The sequence below is a fragment of the Sardina pilchardus genome, chromosome 19, assembly GCF_963854185.1.
Source record: "Sardina pilchardus chromosome 19, fSarPil1.1, whole genome shotgun sequence".
Lineage (NCBI taxonomy): Eukaryota > Metazoa > Chordata > Actinopteri > Clupeiformes > Clupeidae > Sardina > Sardina pilchardus.
In genome coordinates this window covers 14,480,542-14,505,488 of record NC_085012.1, presented here as the reverse complement: position 1 = coordinate 14,505,488, position 24,947 = coordinate 14,480,542, and the positions used below count along the sequence as shown (strand labels likewise).

Genomic DNA, 24,947 nt, shown 5'->3' with positions numbered 1-24,947 from the left:
GACATGGAACTACACTCTCATCTGGCGTAATAATCCAGGCAACTTGCAAACGTACCATAGGCGCAGTGATATCGTACGCAGCATCTGAAAATAGTCCCCATAGACAACAAGCAGTAGTAGTGCCAGTAGTTTTCAAGTTGCCTTGATTATTACGCCAGATGAGAGTGTAGTTCCATGTCAAATCAGCCTAGAAAAATGCCAGGTTTCATTTTCAGTTGGTCTTATTGCACTTTCTAACTTGAGAGGAGACATGTTTTAAATGGGAAAATTACCAGAAATCTTAGTCACTTTTAAACATGAAGCTAGCAGGCGAGAAGCTAATGGTCTAATTCGATTCAATGATCTATGCTAGGCTGAGGCTAAAAGTTGTATCGCCAGACTCACAGAATGGCTGGATGAACGGGAACAAGGTAAATATCGATTGTTTTGCTCGAGGGGAGGTGGAAAATGAGCGTATTTCCAAAAATGGCGGAATATCCCTTTAACCACTACACTATCACTGTCCAGACACACTCCAATATGCTGGGAGACAGAGATTGAGGTCCTAGAGCTATTCATTGCACAGCTTTCTACCCATTCTGTCCAAGGTCTGACAGGGGAGCTACAGCAGGTGCGTAACTGAGGCGTTCTATTAGCGATGCGTATACTGCAGCAGTCAATAATCACTATAATCGATGGAAGTAGCCACACTAGACGCGAAAGTGGCACGTATACATTCGAAACAAAATAGACCAGTCTTCTAAAATGGATTTCACGCGTCGCGAACGGAACGCTTCAGTTACGCGTCTGGTGTAGCTCCTCCGTGAGAGTTTCTGAACCTTTACCTGATGGCGCCTGCCTGAAGAGGAACCGTGAGTGGACTCGGGCCTGATCTAGGAGAGGCCTGGAGTCGCCCGTTGTGTGTCATTCTCTCTGCCTCTTAAGTAGCCTACTGCAGTGCTTCCACCTCTTACCAACTCCCCCTTCATGGGCAAATAACATGCCCTGCTCACTTCAAAGGCAAATATAATGACCCCACTTGTTCACCATTTCAAAGCACTGACATATAAGACAGAGTAAGGGAGCCATGTCTCATTCTCTAGTGATCCCTCAGGGTGCTAGATGACAGAGCAGGTGTGGAGACATGTAGGCAAAGCAGGAGGCAGCTGGGACAGGTGGAAGTGTGGCTGGGCTGTGTAAGGTGCCATCATCAGCAATTCTAAAAGACTTCTAACCCATAACACTTTTTTTGTCACTTTCAGCTATCTCATGATGCAATAGCTCTCCATTCTATGAATGCACTGCAAAAAAGGTCTTTATACAGCCCTTGTTCTAGCCAATTAACCAAACAAAACAATACTGCTCGAACCAATCAAAGTAGGAGTTTGGGAAAGGATTGTTTGGGGAGAGGATTGGTGTGTTCACTCTCTGGTGTTTTGCTTGTAATTGGATCAAATATCAACAGATGTGACATCATCCAGAATTGCTGATGGTACCTTTAAAAATCCAGAGGTTCATCCATCTGGGATGATCTGGATCTGGTGAATTACAGGTAATAAAACAAAGACACATGTCTCATGTGTAAGTTTTTGTTTGTTGTTTTCTTTAAACCACCATAAGCATAACAGTAAACTAAAAGATTTCTTGCGTATAGTAACTTTGATGTTTGTTTTTTTTTACATGTTTATTCCTGTTAATCCAGGAAGCCTACATGGCTTTGGCAGTAATTCAAGCACTTTTTAGAAGCTCTGATCATATGTCTACTTCCACTGCTTCAAATGTTGCTTTTATCTTTTGCGATCAAGGTGACCTGCTGCTCCATGAGCCTTGAAAGTGCATAATACTTTGCCCTTTGATACTGTACAAATCATGGAAATCCCCACTTATAACACTGTACACATGCGCATCTTAGATATATGCATCAACACTTCAACAAATTAATTGTCACTGTAGTTCCCAAAAGCTTCATCGACATCTTGGAACCATACAGTGCCTATAAAAAGTGTTCACCCCCTTCCCCCTGGATAGTTCCCCTTTAATAGACCTAAATAGACCTAAATCAACAGCGGTCCAGCCAACTGGTGCCAATAGTAATATAAAGACATCTGGAAGGTCTAGTCAATGATCAATCAGTATTCCTGGCTATAATTCCACCATGAAGATAAAAGAACACTCCAAAAGAACTCAACGGATATCAAAATGAAAAAAATCCAGGTCCAAACAAATTCCAAAGCTCTTTATTGTTGGGCTATAAGCATTTAAAAAACGCGTATAGGCCCTACAGCCTTCATCAGGGTGTGTAACTCAACGGATATGTTTTTGACAAGCATGGGATGTGCTTGAGGGGATGGATTAAAAAAAATGTTCAAGTCACTGAACATCCCCTGGAGCTCAGTGACATCAATAAGGAATGTAAGGAATATATGGCGTATATGTGCAAATCCGCCTAGAGCAGGCCGTCACCACAGACTGAGTGACCGCTCAAGAAGAATAATAGTGGGGGAGGCCACCAAGGCACCTACTGTATATGACAACTCTGAAGAAGTTAGCTTAAAAGCTTCAGTGGGTGAGATGGGAGAAACTATACTGTACATAAAGCAACTTTTAACAGAGTTCCTCACCAGTCAAAGCTCTATGGGTTAGTGGCAAAGCTAAAGTTCGCCCAAAGACATGTGGGAGACTCCAGGGTCAATCCCCCCCCCCCCCCCCCCCCCCCCCACCTGCAAACCTGAGCAGTTCTGCTATGGAATGAAAAATGTGGAAAAAGGAGTAAAGGAGTAAAACTGAAGTATCCAGATGTGCAAGCCTAATTGAGACCTGTCCATGCAGACACCATGCTTTGGCCAAAGGTCTACTTCTACTCAGTGCTGACTTGAAGGGAGTGAGTCTTTATACAATCACAATCAATTAACATTACTTTGTAGAAATCTGCTTTCGCTTTGACATTAAAGAGGGGATTTTTGTACATTAAAAAAACAAAACATCAATTTAAATTGATCAAGATTCCATATATAAAATGAGTAAAAGTGGAAATATCCAAGAGGGATAAATACTTTTTATAGGCACTGTATACAAAACTAAAGCAAATATGTTATTGCTGTTTCTATAGCTGTCCAATTCATGCTTATTTCTAAGAGCCTCGTTGATCAGGGGATACTAGTGCGCTCATATATGAGTGTAGAGAATGTGAAGGACCTTAAGATTGTGTAGAGTGCCAGAGAGCACCCTGAAGGCTGAGACGACTGATGAACGATGGGACATGTTTCAAAGACACAAGATACACAATCTCTCTCTGGCATCACCCCTAAGGGGAAACATAAATAAAAAGGCTTGTATGCATGTTCAGTGCATGTGTAAGCACATGATCATACACTGTGGACACACATGATGTTCCCATCTCACTAATCACAGGACATGGTGGCATTTTTACAGAGCACAAAGGCAGTCTTAGTGAGTTCAGACCTACACTCAACTGGCCACTAGGTGGCAGAAACACACCTCACATGATGTCCCCAAAGCGGAAAAAGGACCCGATGGGAGTACTGCACATTCATAGAAGGCCACATGCAACTAAGCCTAACATGTCTTCTGATTGATTCAGACAAAGTCATTTACCTTACATGAGAACGGTTTTAATGCTGAGACAGCATTTGTTGAATGCATTGAGTGATCTCAATGTATTCTGAATATTAAAAAACAAAAAAACACAAGACAAGTGAGTGTATGGAGCATTTTTTCCTCGAAATGTACACTTTATTTTAAACAAAAGTACAAAAACAATAGTCAGTATTTACAGTACTTGCATGGACTCATTCACTGTCTTTGGTTTTTCTGCCAATCTGTTTTTCAATGCAAATAGGTAAAGCTACAACAGGAAATGAGTTGATGAAGTAGAACATGTTTTTTTCCATCAGTGGATTCTGCAACTAAGGTGTGGGACACGAAACCTAGCAAATTTAACGTCCCATGCTCTGCATGCCTGCAAGTAAGAACCTTCAGTTGTCCTGTACTTCTGAATGTTTGTGGAGGTATCGTGTTTCAGAGACAACTGATTGATTAATGATCCTAGCTAACAAAAACCTGCCTCACACAAACAGCGTTTAACCTGAACAATATAAATAGAGCACAAAAAAAACAGAGAAAAACATAGAAAAGTGTCTGCTGTATTTACACGTAAGGAAACGCTCCTAAGTGATCATGAAAATGATGAGGCGTGCTGGACTTCTCATTGTCGCAGACAAGCTGGACCCCCCCTCCCCCTGCCCCCGCCCCAGAGCACAGCTGACTCTGTGCCAGAGGTGAGCCGAGTGTGGGCCAGAGATAGCCAAGCTCTGGGCTGGAGGCCATTTAAACACACATGATGATGATGATGATGACAACTCTGCACACACTGCCGTGACTTCCCAGAGAGATAACCACAGTCTGATACATATACACAGTGCAGCATTGGAAACAAATAAACAAACACAAAAATGACACTAAAACAAAAATGCTAGAGAGACACCATGTAACATCCCACGCTGATAGGCTTCATCATACATTTCTCTTCGCTAATGGCACCTTCTGTAAGGCCAATTCTACTCTATCTGGTGTGTGTGTGTGTGTGTGTGTATCTGTGATGGACCCTCACCTACAGCAACTAAAGTAACACACACCGAAGATCAGCAGGTAGGGGGAGAGAACCTCCACAGGTTTGTCAGAGAGCAGATGATTGCAGAGCAGGTTGGACCAGATCCCCTCCATCATAGGACTAGATTAGAGTGGGTCAGATCAGTAGATCCCTTCCAAACTAGGACTAGATTAGAGTGGGTCAGATCAGTAGATCCCCTCCAGACTAGGACTATATTAGAGTGGGTCAGATCAGTAGATCCCCTCCAGACTAGGACTATATTAGAGCAGGTCGGACCAGTTACAGACCAGATCAAAACCGCATCCACTCCAGAACAGGTGTGGATCGGGATCAAATTAAAAGTGGATCGGTAGGGCTCTGGAGCCTGCTGCCCCCTGGCCTTGCCCTCAAGGCAGTGTTCTCTCACCCCCTCCTGCTTAGCTCTCTTACCCCATCAGCCAGTAAGAGTGAGGCTTCACAATCACAAACAAAAACAAAAACTGCTAAATCACATCTCTCTTTGACATCAGGTGAGATTTTTTAAGCAAGCTCTAAACATATTTTACATTTTCCATCAGCACAAGTGGTGATCTGAGACATCTGTTCGGTGTAAGGGACTATCATCAGCCCCCGATGTAATGAGCACAGGGGCTAGGAGCTACAGGAACATAACCTAGCTAATCAGCAGACCAAAAGCTAACACAGAATTAACTTATTTTACCATGTTATTTATTAATTAATTATTTTTTCTTATTTATTTTAATTTACTTGGTCCTTAAAGTGAAGGAAAACAAAACCACTTGTGAACTTCAGGGGCAGATTCAAGGATGGGGGATGGAGGGGGGGGGTGATGTTGGGTATTTGGGGCATATTTGAGGGCATCTACAGGACGGGCGAAGGGGAGATGGAGGAAGGGAGGGTACATGGGCCTCTGCCAGAACAGAGTGGCTTTCACAACTAACTACAGAACACGTGGCAACATCAGACACGCAGTCACAACTCCGCAACTCCGATTCACATTCAGTGTCTGCGTGTGCACATGGTCGCTCCGTCTACACCTCGGCCTTCTGGGGAGCCTCCTCCAGCTTCTTGCTCTCCTCCGTGTCGCCAGTCTCCTTCTCCCCCGTCTTCCAGCTGCCTTGTCTAAAACGGACACACACACACACACACACACACAAAGTGTCAGTTATCTTCTACAGACACGGTGCAGTCCCTCACATGCTCCTCATGTCACAAAGTTTCTAATGTATACATATTTATTTAGGCTATTAATCATATTAAGTAGATTTTAAAAATCATATCCAAATAGCCTTAGGGAGTTTCTGACCAAAACCCTCCTCTCTGTATCAGCATCCTTCTTACTATTATTGCATCACACAATTATAATATCAGCTCAGTAATGGCACATTTCACCGTGTATGTGTGAGACGTGATAAGGTACTACGTGTGTGTGTGTGTGTGTGTGTGTGTGTGTGTGTGTGTGTGGTGTGTGTGGTGTGTGTGTGTGTGCACGCATGTAGGCTTACTTTGACTTCTTGATGTAAAACCAGTAGCCCAGGCCCACGGCCAGCGTGGCGAGGATGAGGCCAACGACGATCCCTACGGCCAGCTTGGCCTGGTCACCAGACTCCTCCGTCTGGTCTGTGGAACGCACAGGAGGGTCATACGTCAGATAAGACCCGCATGGGGCGGACAGAGAGACGGACACACACACACCCAGAGACGGACAGGACAGTGAGGTGAGGAGGATGGGAGTGGGGTGTTTGGGATAGAGACATTCAGGCGGGAACGACACGTCAGAGAGTCCCACGGTCATCACAGTACTTCACCACACACACACACACACACACACACACACACACACACACACACACACACACACACACACACACACACACACACACACACACACACACACACACACACACACACACACACACACACAGCTACAGTCAACATATCATCTCCTGGGCACGCAGTAACACACACACACACATATACACACACACACACACACACACATACACTCTCAGTGTGTGACCATGTGGGGCCTGTCACTACGAGTCTACAGGAGTTTGGGGGGTTACTGGAATAAGAGCTAATTTCATATAGCCAAGATGACTTACCTTGTTTGTCCATTCTTTTCATCTCTGTGTCATCATTGTGACTGACCACTGATACTGAAATCAAATATAAAATGACATTAACTCAAAGCCACAGGTCAACCTGGGAGTTTGAACACACACTGTCCTCCATCCACTACTACATTGCAACCAGCAAAAGAGCTCAAGTGTGCTCCTGAGAACCCTACATGGCTAGCCTCCTCTCAGACAGGCTAGAACTCCTAGTACTCTGGCCAAGAACGTCAGAACTCCACAGGTTCTAGGTAGCTTCCCGCCAGACACCAGACCCTCAGCAACCCTTCTTCCTGCTCTAAAGGGAACCCATGCGGGGGGGGGGGTCTCTCTCTGAGTGAGCTACGAGGATAAGGATGTCTGGGCTGCATCTCCCCCATGCAAGCGCAACAGGAGAGGTCAGTCAATAGCCGCTAGCTTGTAATTAATGCAGAGTTAGTCAAATGCCACCGTGCTTAGCGAGTCAGTCTGATCTACAGTATGTGAATCTCTCTCTCTCACACACACACACACACACGGTCAGTGAAGGGCTAGTTTGTGTGAGGGTGTGTAAACTGCTCAGAGGTTATTAATAGGTGGCACGCAACAGGAGAGTGTGCAGCAGAAAGATCAGAGCAGCAAGAGGCACTTCTCTCTCACACACACACACACACACACACACACACACACTCGCATGTGCGCGCACACACACACACACACACACACACACACACACACACACACACACACACACACACACACACACACACACACACACACACGACCCGTGATCACAGCACATAACTAATGCTTATGAAGGAGGAGAGTGGTGGCCATATGTTTAAAGGGTTCCTACACATGAGCACATGAGTGATAGTCAAGGCAAACCTACACCTGTACATCCCCAAAAGACCTTCTCTCAAAGGCCTTCATAAACACTGCATAACCCTTCATAAACACTTCATAACACTTTATAAGCCTTGTCCTTTACTTTGCTGTCGAGGAGAAGTGAGGCCATTCAGTAGGTACCCTTTAAATACCACAATGAGTGAATATTGTTTCATAACAATGAATGAATTTGTGATGACACATATACACATAACAAATTATCACACCATTAATGTGTGTGTGAGGGTGTGTGTGTGTGTGTGTATTAAGGTTTGGGTTATGATTGTAGAGGATGACACCACTCCACTGTGGTCTTTCTGTCTTGGCTGTGTGTGAGAGTGAGTGAGTGAGAGAGGGAGTGTGTGTGTGTGTGTGTGTGTGTGTGTGTGTGTGACTGCTTGAGTGAGAGAGAGAGGGTTTGTGTGTGTGTGTGTGGTACTCACAGGACGACACCTCAGTGGTCTTGCTGTCCGTCCCCAGGTCGTTCATAACGATACAGGTGACTGTCAGGTTAGCTCTCGGCACTACAGTCAGTTGATGTATCACCTTGCCGTCAACATAGTCACTTTCCTCCACCTGTTCTCACACACACACACACACACACACACACACACACACACAGGTTAGAGGGCATCTATATCTTGGTGGTTTCAGGACCCCATGTCACCCTATCTTCCTCACACATTGCAGAACTCTGTAATGTCTATGTATGTGTGTGTGTGTGTGTGTGTGTGTGTGTGTTATCAACGGTGTAAAAGTCCAGCTTCAGAAAATAAAAGTCCTGCGATGTATTGGTTCTACCTGTGCACTTCACATGGGTGATTTGATTTCACTGAATACCTGATCTACCTGGCTTAGGAGCTGTGCTAATTAGAACCAGCTACTAAGTAAGTGAATGGTTGGGACAAAAATGGGGCAGGACTTTTACTTTCTGAAGCCAGGCTTTTACACCTCTAGTGTGAATGCACATCTCCACCACTTCATGGGGAACACTACCCTTAGCCAACAGCAGAGGGCGATGTGGCTCCAGTCAGTATGTACCCATGCCATCGCATCGACACCAAGCACTCCACTGAAGAACACCCACACTGTGTATGTGAGAAATCGATGTGTCTAGATGTGCTGAGTGTATGTGTGTGGTGATTTTTGTGTGTGACATTAGTGTGTGTGTCTGTTTGGTCTATCTGTGTGTGTGTGTGTGTGTGTGTATAGTCGGTATCTGTTAATCAGAGAATGTTTGAGTGATTTGTGTGAATATGGTAGCAGTGAGTCTGTAGTCAACTGGTGAACTAAAACTAATCAAATTATGATTTTTGTAAAACTGTGTGCTGTTTCTTCTTCACAAATTGCCTCATTTGCCTACAAATTGACTCAAGTGTAGGCTGTCAGTGTTTTGCTTTTGAACCTTGCCTGTTGATTGCTACATTTGAATGTATGCAAAGTATGTGTGTGTGAGCATGCGCATGTGTGCATGTATGTGTGCATGTGTGTGTGTGTGTGTGTGTGTTTGCACATTTGCCTGTGTATGTACATGTATGCACGCTCAGAGTATGTGTGTGTGTGTGTGTGTTTGTGTGTGTGTGTGTGTGTAGGTATTTGTGTGCATGTGTATGCGTGTGTGTGTGCAAGTGTGCACAGTGCTCAGAGTGTGTGTGTGTGTGTGTGAGTGTGTGTAGGTATTTGTGTGCATGTGTATGCGTGTGTGTGTGTGTGTGTGCATGTGTGCACAGTGCTCAGAGTGTGTGTGTGTGTGTGTGTGTGTGTGTGTCTTACGTTGGTGCCGTTGATGCCGCTCCACTCCACGGTGGGTTTGGGGAAGCCCTCAGCCTCGCAGCTCAGAACCTTATGGGCTCCGTCAGCGCTCAGCTCCTCCCTCAGGCTGGTGATCACAGGTGCTCCTACACACACACACACACACACACACACACACACACACACACACACGCACTTTAATTCTTTATTCGCATTGACAGGTAGGATAAAGAACCATGGCAAGCGCAGCAGCAAGTACCAATCCACAACCAGGGCTAAAGGTGAAATCTGTGTTTTCACAGGAAGAGGCAACCAGTGAAGGCTGACGGACAGACAGACAGACAGACAGACACACACACACACACACACACACTGTGAAGTGTCACATACAGTATGTTTTGTGGTTTAAGGAGGCTTGAGGACATAGGCCTAGAGGTGAATGTTTTTGTGTTGTGACCTCAGACACACACACACACACACACACACACACACACACACACTAGTTTTGCTGAGAGATGAAGTGTGACTGACTGACCTTTGACCAGCAGCTCGAAGGAGTGTGTGGACACGAGCTCTCCCATGGACACCTTGCACTCGTACAGCCCAGAGTCAGAGTACTTCAGCTGCGCAAACTGGGGCTCTGCCGTCAGACTGGCATTGTTCTGGAACCACAGGAAAAAGGTTAGACACACACACACACACACACACACACACACACACACACACACACACACACACACACACACACACACACACACACACACACACACACACACACACACTCACACACACACACACACACACACACACACACACACACACACACACTCACAAATCAGAGAGGGAGGACATGTTACACACACACACACACACACACACACACACACACACACACACACACACTCACACACACACACAATCAGAGAGGGAGGACATGTTACACACACACACACACACACACACACACACACACACACACACACACACACACACACACACACACACACACAATCAGAGAGGGAGGACATGTTACACACACTCTTCTTACAGATAGGGAGGATCAAGGGCACAGCCATTCATACACAAACATACACACACATATCTCACACACACACACACACACACACACCTTTGTCCAGGCCACAGTGACCTTGCCAGAGGCGTCTTTCTCCAGGGTGATGGGCACAGTCTCCCCCGCAGCCTTTACAAGATTCCCAGATGGGCTCAAAGTCACATCCAGATCTGAGGGAGGGATAGAGAGAGAGAGAGAGAGAGAGAGAGAGAGAGAGAGAGACACATCCTCAAAACACTGGCCACATCTCACACACTCACACACACACACACAAACCTCAACCAGCAGATACGACTTTTCCTATCAAAATGGTTAAAACATCTAGCGACAGTTTAAAGCATAACAATGGCAGAATTACGGTGCAGTACTGTGCGATTAAGACATCATCTTTATCACTGAGCTACTTGCTATAAGCTGGATAACTTTAGTGAATGTTTTTCTTACAAATGGCAATGGTTGCCAAGGGAAAAAATCCAAGGCTGATGCTCAAGAAATCACTGTGATCTATAGTCATGAGTTGGCGCATGTCGCCCCGTTAAAAAGAGTTTTAAGAGTCGCACTGAAGCTCCTGCATTATGCTCAGAGGCCGTTTCTAGAGCGCGCTGCATAAAGGCTGGCGCCCACCGGACACGGTGTTCAGCGGTGTGGGCTTGACGCGCAGGATTTTTAGAACAGTTTTCTAACCCTGAGCGGCTGCCGCGCGGCAGACGTCTCTAGTGGGCTTTGCTCCGTTAAAAACAATGGAGTTTTAATTTTTTTCCCTTCTTTCTTTCGTACGTGTCCGGTGGGCGCCGGCCTTAAGCCACCGGCATTAGTGCAGCACATTCCGCTTTCGGCACTCAATTCCATTGGATTTCATTGTTTCCCATATAACCCCGCACAACGGAGTCAATCTTTGCCGCCGCCGCCACCGTGTTGATTACGATTCAGTCCTATTTGTGTCGGCGGCGGGGCGCTCAATGAAATCCACTGTTTGGGCCCGATCCAGCGCTAGTCAGTAAAATAATGAGCTCAATTAGGGCGCCTGTTTTCTTGCGAGGCGCGACTCACAGTGGATGGTGATGTTGTGGGAGGCGAGCAGGCTGGGGTTGCCGCTGGGGGAGCACTTGTACTCTCCCGACGCGTCCCGCGTGGCCTCCTCCAGCGTGTACGAGTCCTTGTCCTCCACAGTCACTTCCTCTCCCTGAGAAAAAAAGAGAGCGCAGGTGTGTGAGGCGTTACTCGGCAACAGCTGACAGGAAGTGTAAACGGAGAGCGGCGGTGCGCCGTGCGACATCGTTCCCCCCAGAGTGGATCCCACGCGCTGTCGTCACGGTTACGCAGCGGCCCCAAACCACAAGCCACAGCCATCGTCACGGAGACACAGCGGGGGGCGTGCGTCTGCTCACCTGCAGGTAGAAGATGTAGCTGATAGGAGGGGGGTTTCCGTCGGCACGGCACCTCAGCGTGACGTCAGCACCCTCCAGCAAGAGCCCAGGGGTCACGACCTCCAGGACGACCTTCTCCGTGGGGTCTGAGGAGAGATACAGAGGTCAGGAATCAGGATACACACAAACATAAACACACACACTCCACTGTAATTTGCAGACTCCAAGTGGCGAGTGTGTGTTTGCGTGTTTATATTTGTGTAAATGTGTGTGTGTGTGTGAGGGGGCCAGGAGTATGGATTGCGTGAGGGACTCACAGTTGATGGTGAAGTCTACAGCTTTGGATCTGAGGGCAGAGTCCTGCACCCCACAGGAAAACAGCGCCCCCATGTCCTCCTTCCCCACAGAGTACTGCAGCTCGGACACGCTGCTGGTCAGCCCAGTCGCTGGGTCTACGGTCTCTGATACCGTGATCACAATGTCTGAGAACACACACACACACACACACACACACACACACACAGAATCAGTATCAGAATCAGCTGTATTGGCCAGGTCTGCGTAAACAAACGAGGACATTGCGTATGACAAAAGAGTTCCGCAGGGAATCCCAGTGATGGAATGAAAAGGCATTGCAGTCATTTCTCAGACAAACCTGTGCCATCTTGCTCCAGAGGCTCTTCGTTCCTGAACCACGTGAGCTTGGCTGCAGGATTGGCATCTCCAGCACTGCATTTTCCAATCTAGGCACAAGCAAAAAACAAACAAGCAAATAAACAAGATGCCGAATTGATTGGTCATGCCTGTCTCCCCCACTGCTCCAGTTCTGAGCTCACTTCTAGGTTCCCATTCAAAGCTGTCAAATGATGTGGAAAACCACCAACTTGCTGCTGGCACACGCTCGCACACACAGACACACACACACTCGAGGTCCCTAATTCACATGCTTGTGTGAGACACTCTCACATCTGCTTTAATAGAAACCGAGAATTGCAAAGACAGATAAAGAGAGGCGCTGAATTTGAAGTGGTGTGGACAGTCAGAGCGAGAGAGAGAAAGAGAGAGAAAGTGAGAGCCAAAGACAGAGAGAGAGGCTGGCAGAGCAGAGAGAGAGAGAGAGAGATTGAGAGAGAAAGTGAGAGCCCAAAACAGAGAGAAAGGCTGGCAGAGCAGAGCGAGAGAGAGATAAAGAGAGAGAGCGTGAGAAAGAGACAAAATAAGCACACAAGATAGAGAGACAGAGAGAGAGGCTGGCAGAGCACAGAGAAATAGAGTGAGGGAGAGAGAGAGAGAGAGTGCAAGAAAGAAAGAGAGAGCGAGAGAGAGCAAGAGCGAGAGAGAGCGCAAGAAAGAGAGAGAAAGAGAGAGAGAGTGCAAGAAAGAAAGAGAGAGCGAGAGAGCAAGCGCAAGAGAGAGAGAGAGAGCGAGAGAGAGAAAGAGAGAGGCTGGCAGAGTGGAGTAGCTGGGCTGTCGAATCACCAGAGGCGTCTGGACGCTCATCTGCGGCAGGAAGCCCTGCTGACCCCCTGCCTGAGAGCCTCTCTGTCCTTCTAATGAGGCTCTCTCGGCTGGCCGTCCGCCCACCCTAACCTCTGACCCCTTGACGCCCGCCCGCCCGCATCACTGGTTTAACCCCCCCACACACACACACCCTCGTCCCACTCCAGGCGTCCGCGCACATCGCCGTGACGGCAGCAAGCTACCCGTCCTCCCACCAGGTGCCCGAGCGGAGCATCACCCCTGGAGACGTGGCCGAGGCTGGAGCCCACGCACGACTCCACTTCCTGCATCGAGCGGCCCCCGCGTCGCCGCGCACCACCGCGGGAAGTCGATACGCGCGACACCACACACACACGACAGCCACACACATCCAATCAACACCAGTGAGGCAAGGGTCACTGGGCCACAGAGGTCATTCTGAGAGGAAGTCTATCAGAAGAATGCAGCCAATAACATTCTAGTACACGTACACACACCAACACACACACACACACACACATATAACATACGAATAGCATCAGTAATTTCCCTATTGGCCCGCCCTGTCAGTCTTCCACCCAATCCACATTCCATTCCATCCCACCTATGTTCCACCTAGACAGACAGAGCTGGTCGTCGGGGCAACATCTCCCTCCTACTCACCGTGGTCAGTTTGCCCGTTTCCACGGCAGCCGGGTTGTTCGTGAGCTCCACCGCCTCGGGGGATTCTGGGATGGAGAAAAGAGGCTGTTAAGTGCCTTCATATTTAATAACCTCAGGCAGCACATATATGGTGCATAGACGGCATACCTCGGCTCAAACACAACGAGATCTTAGGGTTAAAGCGGAGCGAGAGGCGCAAACGTTCAACCATTTCCGTGTTCTGTTTTCGCAAAGGGGAGGGGGGTGAAATCCCCATTTAAGCAGACCTAGAAAGTGACGTTACGTTTGAACTTAACTGCTTGCCGATCGATTTCCCATTATGACGTCTTTAGACAGGAACTGTTTGAATTTTGCTTCCATAGAGATGCATTACGTTGCTCTATCTTGTCAGTAATGAAGGATCTTTGGCACTACTCACTGTGGACGAGCACTTGCACGCTGTGCTCGGAGATGTCTGTCGGCATCACCATCATGCAGGTGTAGGTCTTCTGGTCGGAGAGGACCGCGCTAGCGATGAGGAGGCTGTCGTCCTCGCCGATGGACACGCGGTCTTTTAAATCATCAGAGGCAGTGATGGTGGCGTTGTTTCCCTTCTGCTTCACCAGCAGATCACCCGATGTGCCACCCACCTTATCCTCCTGATAAGACACACACACACACACACACACACACACAGACACTTATGAGCACCGACAGCAGTACAACTTTTTGCCTCATTCTTTACATTGCGTTTCTCAATGTTTTTGGACACACACACACACACACACACACACACACACACACACACACACACTTATGAGCACCGACAGCAGTACAACTTTTTACCACATTATTTACATTTCACTTTAGTTTACATTGCGTTTCTCAACCTTTTTGGACACAGAGTTGTGGGTCAGTAGGTAGACAGACAGATCCTCATCAGTGTGAGGAGGTGAAGTGAGGCATTGCTTACGTATTTCCACTTGATAAGAAAGGGTTCCCCGGTGCCAGAGGCTTTAGGATTGCATGGGATGCGAATGGTCTCTCCATACTGGCTGATGAGGTCCTCCGTCGCGCACACTGGAAGAGAACACATTCACACAGGGACGTCAGTCAGACTAGAGCATGTGTAAACAACAACAACAACTACCGTAAACAACAACAACGAGAATACAGTAGAACACCTCATACAACTCATGCAAAGGGATGACTTTGTTCATGACATATCATGGGGATGGATGATGGCGGTGGAATCATCGGTAGCAGTGGCACACACACACACACACACACACACACACACACACACACACACACTTTACCCTACTGAACATATTAGCCAATCACACGCTTTGGCTCAGTTCCTGCTGTTTGAGTGAAGCACCGCCCATGTAAGGTATGGATCTGCTGTCCACGTAAAGAATGTGAGTGCAGTAAAGGGAATGTATATGGCTCTGTTCTACATGTTAAGTATGTAAGTGCCATGTCCGTGTGAGTGCAATTTATCTGATGTATGGGACGCCAGTACACATGACGTATGGCTCCATGTGATCCATGTGATGTGCCGACATGGCGTCCATGGAAGCGAGGTATGTGTGTGAGTGCATGTTTCTGCGGACCGACAGCATTCTGAGTCACCTGCGGTGAATTATGAGAGTGAACAACATTTCCGAGCACCTCTGTGAAGTGTGTGCGCGAGGCATGTCACGCGGAGTACGTCGTCGGCACATGTTCCGGCGTTTGGCATTCTCAGCGTTATCTGGCGCGCGGATGTGTGTGTGTGTGTGTGTGTGTGTGTGTGAGCGAGAGACCCGGCCCCCCCGGCCGTATTTCAGGGGCCTGAGAGCGTCGCCAGCGGGGCGGCAGCAGGGGCACATCACGGGGGAGGCCCAGGGCACAGGGGCGCTCTCAAGAGCCGCCTTATCAGAGGCTTTCCACACACACACACACACACACACACACACACACACGCTGGTTATGCTCCTGGCCACATACACACACACACACACACTCCTGCCGCTGCTTATACCTGGTCACATACTATACACACATACGCCATGGATACACACATACACACACACACACACTCCCAATACAAACACCAGACACCAGACACACACACACACATACGACCAACACACTCACACACACATACAAACACACAATCCCAATACAAACACCAGGGTACCAAACACACACACCCTGCCACACGCACAAACACACACACACACACACACACACACACACACACACACACACAATTCCCAATACAAACACCAGGTTAACAGACACACACACACACACACACACACACACACACACACACACACACACACACACATACACACACACACACACACACACACACACACACACACACACACACAGCTATAACATAACAAACACATCTTGGCAGCCTCCCTGCTGCTGCTGTTAGCATTCCTACCAGTGATCCCTGATGATAAACAGGCTGTGCATCAGGAGAGCTAATTCCCCCCCAGATAAGCTATCCTACATCCCTGTGACTGATGCTCCGCTCACTGCCTAATGCGTGTCCGCTCACAACTACATTCCGGGCCGCTAGGGCAGTCCAGGCCGCACTGCACGCAGACGTCAGGGGCTTCGCGGAGAGCTTTTCCAGACCTGGCCTTCAGCCATATGCCCCTTCTGAAAGAAGCCTCTCATTCAGACTCAAGAGCAGACAGCCCATCCATTTGTCTGAGAGCCCGGAGCTTTTTGATAGCGAAAACAGAAGGTGTCTCCACAGTCTCCGGCGTGTGGTGAATAGAACTCCGGTTCTGCCCAGAGTGGATGGAGACACAATAACACTGTCTGGTAACACCGCGACTCAGGACCTGCCTGGTGTCACCTTGAACGACTTTAGAACGTATTCGGCTCTGATCTGGCCCTGGTCTGGCTGGGTGACGTGTGATCTTTTCACAGCTTCCAGAAGGACAAACTGTGCGTTCTGCCTACGAGGTGCGGTTCCGGTGACACGGGCGGCGGGAAGTCATCGAGGACAGAACGACACGGCCCAAAGCCTTCCTGGTTAGACTCTATTGTCCGGGAGATTTTTTTCCCCTTTTTTTCCGGTTCGCTTGTACAAAGAAAAACAGATAAGGGGGCCAAGGCTGTTTTTAAGTGTGTTGCCCTGGCAACATCCACGGATGGCTGGGAAGCAGAGTGAGTGAAGTCCCCTGGTTTTGATTAGGTACTAACCCCCCCCCCCCCCCCCCCCCCGCCATCCACCCCTCCTGACCCGAACACCCGCCCCCCTCCCATCACCACCTATCTCAGGAAAACGGAGATATCAGATCACCGGGGGAAATCACGAGCCCCACCCAGGCCCCGGTGCCCCTGCACCTCCCTGCCTCACTTCAACACTAAGCCCAAACTTATTGCCAGCTCAAGCCAGCGGCTGTGGGCTGAATAGTGATTGGGCACAAGAGGAGCAGCTTAGAGCGCAAACAGCAACACGCTTCCACAGAGCCCCTCTCCTCACAGGACTGGGGGGGAGGGGGGGGGAGGGAGAGAGAGAGAGAGAGAGAGAGAGAGAGAGAGAGAGAGAGAGGTGGAGAGAGCTCCCAGTCTCTAAAAGGGATGGAGAGAGAGAGACAGAGAGAGCTCTAGTCTTTAATAGGGATGGAGAGAGCGGGAGGGAGAAAGAGAGAGAGAGAGATGGAGAACGCTCTAGTCTTTAAAAGGGATGGAGAGAGTGGCGAAAGAAGTCGTAGAATCTGAGAGACATAGAGAGAAAAGGATGGAGAGAAAGCTCCCAACCTCGGAAAAAGAGATGAACAAGGGTGGAGATAGAGAGATGGAGAGAGAGCTCTCATACTCAGAGAGGGATATGGAGAAAGGGATGGGGAGAAAGATAGAAAGAGGGGTAGAGAAAGGGATAAAGAGAAAGCTCCCACACTCAAGAGAGAGATGGAAAGAGGAATAGAGAGTGAGATGGACAGAGTTCTTCAAGACTTAGAGGGAGAGAAAGAGAGAGAGATGGAGAGCAGGATGGGGAGAGTTCTCCCAGACTCAGAAGGAAAGATAAGTGGACATAGACTCTGAGAGATGGAGAGAGAGAAAGAGCTACAAGAGACTGAGAGAAGAAGAAGAAGAAGAAGAGGAGGAGAGAGAGATGGAGAGAGGGATGGAGAGAGATGAAGAGAATTATCCCAGACTCAGAGAGAGGGAAAGAGAGAAAGAGCTCCCAGACACTGAGTGAGAAGAAAAAAATGGAGAGAGAGAGAGAGAGAGAGAGAAGGAGTGGTAGCTAGGGTGATTGGAGGGAGCTCTGCTGGTGTGCAGTGCTCAGTATGTGCTGTGAATATGCCATTATTGATCAAACAGGCAGCAGACGTCCACTGCTGAGTGAACGCTGAGCAGGATTCTGCCGGTGTGTGTGTGTGTGTGTGTGTGTGTGTGTGTGTGTGTGTGTGTTTCACAGGCTGCGTCTGTGCTGTCGGACTCAGACGTTGACCAGTCACAGCTCAGCAGTTCAACGCAATCCAACTGGGCTGCCAAGCTGTCACAACAAACTCACAAACAAATTGCCGTCCATTGTGTGCTCTATGCCCTGTGCACACACAAAGACACAAAGACAGACTCACACACACACATGCACACACTCTCTCTGGGCTGTGTTTCATGCATGCGGAAGAAAGACCGAAGCTCTCCGGTTACACGCGCCGGACAGCAATGCAGGGGGGATGGGGGTAGGAGTGTGAGTGAATGTGTATGCGAGTCTGTGTGTGTGTGTGTGTGTGTGTGTGTGTGTGTGTGTGTGTGTGTGTGTGTGTGTGTGTGTGTGTGTGTGTGTGTGTGTGTGTGTGTGTGTGTGTCTGTGTGTGTGTGTCTGTGTGTGCACGTTTGGGGGGAGGAAGATGCTGTCTGACACCAAGTTCCCCTGAGATCACTTCTGTCCATCTTCTTCTGTCCACACATACACACACACACACACGCACACACACTAGATGTGGGTTCACATCATGGATAAATGAACCCAGTCTTCTCCCCCATGCGTTAACACTCTTCATACACTTCATCCACTCCCTCTCTCCCTCCTCCCTCTGTTTTGTTGCATGCTTGTTGTGTTGTCGTTGTTGTTGTTTGGCTGGCTGTTGTCGTGCTGGTGAGCTCTCTCCTATAGTGGTCAGTCTCGTCTGAACGACAGGTTCTTCCGTCGTCTTTGTAAAAACCTGTTGGTGTGACGCTAACAAAGACCTGTGGGGATGGGGGGGGGGGGGGGGGCAGTGACCCTCTCCTGACTCTACCCCCACTCACTAACACACACACACACACACACACACAAAGGAGTCTGGCTTGTGTGACTGGTTCAACCACATAAACATACACCTGAAACTCCAAACTCGCCACTTACTTCCTGAGACAGTGTGATAAAATCTCCACGGAGATGCATGACAGACTAACTGACAAGCACCCTATAGACACACACACGTATAACCCAGTGTTTCTGCCACAGTCCCACACACACACACACACACCGCCTAGAGTTTCAGCCACAATTCTGCATGCACACACACACACTTATCGCCTAGTGTTTCAGCCACAGTCCTGCTCTCACATACACACACCCTTATGACCTTGTGTTTTAGCAACAGTTCTGTCTACACACACACACACACACACACACACACACACACATGCGCGCACGCAGTGTCTTAGCTTCACTCCTGCCCCCCTGAGGGCACTTACTGGGGCCCCCGAGGACCTCCTTGACACTGAGGGGTGTCGAAGGGAATGAGCCGTCACCCTGACGACAGAACACTTCCTGTGGATAACTGAACCTGCCCAGACTCGCCCTACGAGCGGCCTGTGTTTGGAGGGGAGGGGACACACTGACACACTCGCACGCGCACGTGCACACACACACACACACACACTCTCTCTTAGCCCAGATGTATGCGACCTTCAGATGCTTGTTACTCTGCTAGCTACAAGTTTTTAAACATTCTTGAGCATTCTCAAAAATGCCTTCCAGGGTACAAGTTTTCCTCTCCTCTCAAACACACACACACACAAAAACATTCACCTCTAGGTCTATGTCCTTTAACCTCCTTAAACCACAAAACGTGTCACACTGTGTGTGTGTGTGTGTGTGTGTGTGTGTGTGTGCGTGTGTGTGTGTGTTTACGGTTTGTGTATGTATATATAACATCCCCTGCCTATTAGGCTAGAGCAGCTCCTCTATTTACATGCTGTAGATGAGTCATCTGTTTCTGCCACTGACACGAGAGTCTAGAATCTTCTCTCTTCTCACTGTCAGTTCCCCGCCTCTTTAATCCACTCTTCTTTATTTCCCTCTTTTTAAACCCACTCTCTCTCTTTTTTTTATCCATTTAGCTCTCTAGGACTATTCTTCCCCTTTCTCTCATTCACTCTTTCGCTCCATGTTTCTCTTTTTAAACACTCCTCCAGTCTCTCTCCTCCGGCATCATAACAAACACATTTCTCTTTCAAGGCTGCAGAGCTCTGCTGGTGCATTACATGGTCGGCTCTGCTGAGGCTTCAGCTCTGGGTGCTGCTGAGGGCTAAGACTGCTAACTCAGACTGGGTCTGAGCACACACACACACACACACACACACACACACAGCCTGCTACCTCAGACTGGGTGTCAGCATACACACAAACACACACACACACAGCCTGCTACCTCAGACTGGGTGCCAGCACACACACACACACACACACACACACACACTCACTTCCTATCATTTAACCCTGACACACACACCCTCCTACCATTTAAGCATAACGCACACGCACACACACACACTCCCCCCATTAGGGGGTCCTGAAGACCGCCATAAATTAGCCGGGGCTTTTGCGTTAAGCGTTGCTGGAGCCGCTCTTCAAACAAAAGCGGTGCGTTGGAGCCGTGAGGTAAGAGCACTCAGACATGACAGCCATTAAGGCCTGAATTATGGATCCGCCATGAGGGGAGTGGGGAGGGGAGAGGGCCCGGGGGACCACGATCACGTCTTAGCCACAGACATGATGATGGACCCCCCCCCCCCCACACACACACACATAAGAGCACGTGCACACACACACACACACACACAGAGACCCATGACCCCCTCTCCCAGTAGCTCCATTATGGCACTGCTGTTTTATCACGAGGCCATTACCGCCAGCATTAGTCCACTCTACTGGACCACCAACAGCATCACGCAGCCGCCAGCCACCGCCTGGAGCTCCTCCTTACACTCTCATCTCATCTACTTACACTATACAGAATCCATATGGTCACTCCACCCCCCTGTACAGAATCCATATCAACACTCCACCCCCCTGTACAGAGCCCATATGAACACCCTACCCCCCCATCTTTAACTGTACAGAATCCATACGAACACTCCCCCCCTCTTAAACTATAAAGAATCCATATGAACACTCCACCCCCCATCTTTAACTGTACAGAATCCATACGAACACCCCCCTCCATCTTAAACTATAAAGAATCAATATGAACACTCCACCCCCCACCCTTCCATCTTAAAACTACACAGAACACCATATGAACCAGATCCAGGACCCAAATCTGAACAACTCCGCTGCACAGACAACCTTAACAGCAGTCAAATCTGACCACTTCTATCAAAGCCCTGACCACCCGTTCGAACACTTCCTCTGTAACCACCCACAGGGCGGGATGTGACCGATGGCCAGTCTAAATGATTCTATTAAACCACAGGATGTGACCTATGAGCCGCGCCCAATCGCTCTTAAGTGATTCAGTTAAAGCAGCACAGGCGGTCATCCTTCTCATTGGCTACCGGTGACCTCTTCCTTCGGCTGATCTCACTCTCGGGCATACATCACCTCCATAACGCCGCCGCCGCCGCCGCCAGGACCTCGCTCGCTCATCTCGCCAATAAAAGACGACGATGCGTCACGTTGAGCACCTGCCCCGCCAGAAGAGGATGAGCTCATCCTCACAGAACAGCATGAGCCGCTCGCTTCTCTTTACTGTAAGCGTCTGCTGCCCTCCACCGCAGTGACTGCATGAGTTCAGAAACACACCGTGTATATATCACAGCGTGCTCTGATCTCACTGAGTTAAATACATTACAGCATGCATGCTGCTCTGATCTCTGGCAAAGACACAGAGAGTTCCAATACATTAGAGAGTAGTGCACTCCACAGGCAGACCAGCAGAGACATGTGTGTGTGTGTGTGTGTGTGTGTGGAGGGGGGGGGGGGGGGGGATCCTAACGTCTCTCCAAAAATCATCAGTAACACACACGGTTAGGCTTCAGAGGCCATCTCTATCGCTGCAGCACTCTTTTGAAGATGGCATTCTTGACATCAAAGCTGCCGGCCAGCTCAGCTCTTCAGAACACACACACACACACACACACACACACACACACACACACACACACACACACACACGAACACACACACACACACACACACACACACACACACACACACACACACACACACACACACACACACACACACTCTGCACAGCTATTCAGCTGGTGCAAGGTGGACACCTCTCCAGCTCTTCACCCCTCAATTACTCTCTTCTTTCTCTCACACACAACAGAGAGACATACACACACACCATCTCTTCTGTCCTCTCCTCTCACACACAGAGCTCCTCAAACACACACACACACACACACACACACACACACTTCACCTCTCATCTCCACTCTTCTCATACACAGAGCTCCTGAAACAAACACACACACACACACACACACACACACACACACCTCACCTCTCATCTCATCTCCTCTCAAACACAGAGCTCCTCAAACACACACACACACACACACACACACACACACACACACACACACACCTCACCTCTCATCTCCTCTCTTTTTGCACACAGAGCTCCTTGAACTCTTTCTCTCTCACACACACATACACACACACCTCACCTATCATCTCAGACCCTAACCACCCCCCCCCCCCCCCACTCCATCCCACACACACCCATCTATCTCTCACACACAGGGTCCCTCACACACACACACAAACACACACACACCCCTTACCTTTCATCTCCCTTCACAGGCAGAGCTCTTACACACACACACACACCCACACCTGGCGAGTCTCCACCTACAGGTATAACCTTCCGCCTGAAAGCCAAAACATGGAGGCCCCCCAGCCAGCCACACACACACACACACACACAGACACACACACCAGCCTGGGGCGGCTGGGACCCCTCCCCAAAACTGCCCCCCTGCAGCTGCCCGGAGTAGGAGTATCTGAGGGTGGAGAAGATGAAGGGGCAGATATCTGCCCCTGGGCCAGGGGTCTGTGTTATCAAAGCAAACAAACAGCTAAGCAAACACGGAGGGCCCGGATACACACACACACACACACACACACACACACACACACACACACACACACACACACACTCCTCCAGCGTCTGTCATTATTCCGCAGCGACTCGATCGATACCGTTTCCTGCCGGAATAATGACGTCCCTGTTATTTTTTTTGATATCCAGTGCCGCTGTGTGAGCTGTACGTTGCTTCTAAAAAGACCTGTCTGTATATCCAATGTGTGCTGCTTTTTAGAGGCCAATCAATATGTTTTTCAACAGGATCACACACACACACACACACACACACACACACACACACACAGCCTCACCACAGCTCTGCATCAAAGCTGCCTCGCTCAGCTGGATGCGGTCTGAACGACGGCCTTTCATGTGAGAGAACCTGGATTGTCTCTCAGGTAGCACAAAATATCCACTCACGGAAGAGTGTTTCTCAGGTTAACACTGGATATTGCTCAGGTGAGACTGTGGTGATCTGCTGCGTACGGAACACACACACACACACACACACACTCAGGGAACACACCCTTGAAATCATGAGAATACACACACAGCGTGGATTAGAAGAGTCGGGAAAACTCTTGACTCTCATACACACTCCTTTATAACCTAGCAACTGCAACTACCCTGCAAGACACACACACACACACACACACACACACACACAGTAAAGCACAGAAATTCTCGCACTGCAGGTTAATAACAAACCACAGGTACATGACATCATACTGAAAGTGGGACAGTTTCATAGGACAGAGTGTACATTATCGAGCATACGTGTGACAATCGAGACCACAACACACACACACATGCACACACGCACACACACAAATGCCGATCACTCCTCAAGGAGCACTCTGGTAGAACACAGAGAATGAGAGAGAATGAATGAAAGAAAGAAAGAAGAAAGAGAGAGAGAGAGAAAACGCAAGAGAAAGAAAGAGAGAGGTGAGACTCAAACGGAGAGCCATGCTGAGAGATAAGGGGGATATGTGTGCGTGCGTGTGTGTGTTTGTGTGTGTGTGTGTGTGTCTTGCAGAGTGGCTTTGCTGCACCAGGCCTGTTTTGGCATGCAGAATTGTGGCGGGGGGGAAGTGTGTGTGTGTGTGTGTGTGTGTGTGTGTGTTGGCGGGGGGTGGTGGTCTTCCGTAATCTGGCTTCAGAGAGAACACAGAGCAGTCCTCCGACACACAGAGGTGAGGGATTGGGCTGCCAGAGCGTGACCTCTGGGGTCAGGGATCACTGGTGAGTGGAGTGAGAAGCCGTCAGGGGTCTGAGGAGTGGTTGATAAAGAGAACGCTGCACACACACACACACACACACACACACACACACACACACACACACACACACACAGCTGGAGCCACATGCCAGGCAGGCACACAGCACCAGGGGCTCTGCTCATACACACACACTCTGTCTCTCTCTCACACACACAGACACACACACATACACACACACACACACACACACACGCGTAACAAATCTCAGGTAATTCAAAAACCAAACTGATCCCAGGCTCAGTGTGTGTGTGTGTGTGTGTGTGTGTTGACTGGCACTGGGAGATACTAAGGGGATGTGGTGGTTGGGGTCAGGGGTCACCTGTGAGACCCTGACACTTCAGAGGACAAACCCTTCATGCGGTGCAGACACACACACAGACAGACACACACACACCACTGGCAAAAGCCTTTTTTTTAAAAAAAAAAA

The 24,947-nt window shown here is 48.9% G+C and overlaps 1 protein-coding gene across 1 annotated transcript in view; it reads right to left on the bottom strand.

Annotated features, from left to right (window-relative positions):
* Positions 1 to 3,701: 3,701 nt before the first annotated feature.
* The window catches only part of LOC134066211 (CD166 antigen homolog A-like), a 28,714-nt gene continuing 7,468 nt past the window's right edge, over positions 3,702 to 24,947 (bottom strand). The window contains exons 2-15 of the mRNA XM_062521460.1: positions 14,876 to 14,982; positions 14,342 to 14,561; positions 13,924 to 13,988; positions 12,437 to 12,524; positions 12,099 to 12,263; positions 11,803 to 11,927; positions 11,465 to 11,597; positions 10,472 to 10,584; positions 9,878 to 10,004; positions 9,364 to 9,488; positions 8,034 to 8,166; positions 6,715 to 6,768; positions 6,115 to 6,229; positions 3,702 to 5,731 (exon numbers count right to left, since the gene is read on the bottom strand). Of these exons, the coding sequence (XP_062377444.1) occupies positions 5,641 to 5,731; positions 6,115 to 6,229; positions 6,715 to 6,768; positions 8,034 to 8,166; positions 9,364 to 9,488; positions 9,878 to 10,004; positions 10,472 to 10,584; positions 11,465 to 11,597; positions 11,803 to 11,927; positions 12,099 to 12,263; positions 12,437 to 12,524; positions 13,924 to 13,988; positions 14,342 to 14,561; positions 14,876 to 14,982 (1,661 nt within the window). The 3' untranslated portion in view covers positions 3,702 to 5,640. The remainder of the gene's footprint in view (positions 5,732 to 6,114; positions 6,230 to 6,714; positions 6,769 to 8,033; positions 8,167 to 9,363; positions 9,489 to 9,877; positions 10,005 to 10,471; positions 10,585 to 11,464; positions 11,598 to 11,802; positions 11,928 to 12,098; positions 12,264 to 12,436; positions 12,525 to 13,923; positions 13,989 to 14,341; positions 14,562 to 14,875; positions 14,983 to 24,947) is intronic.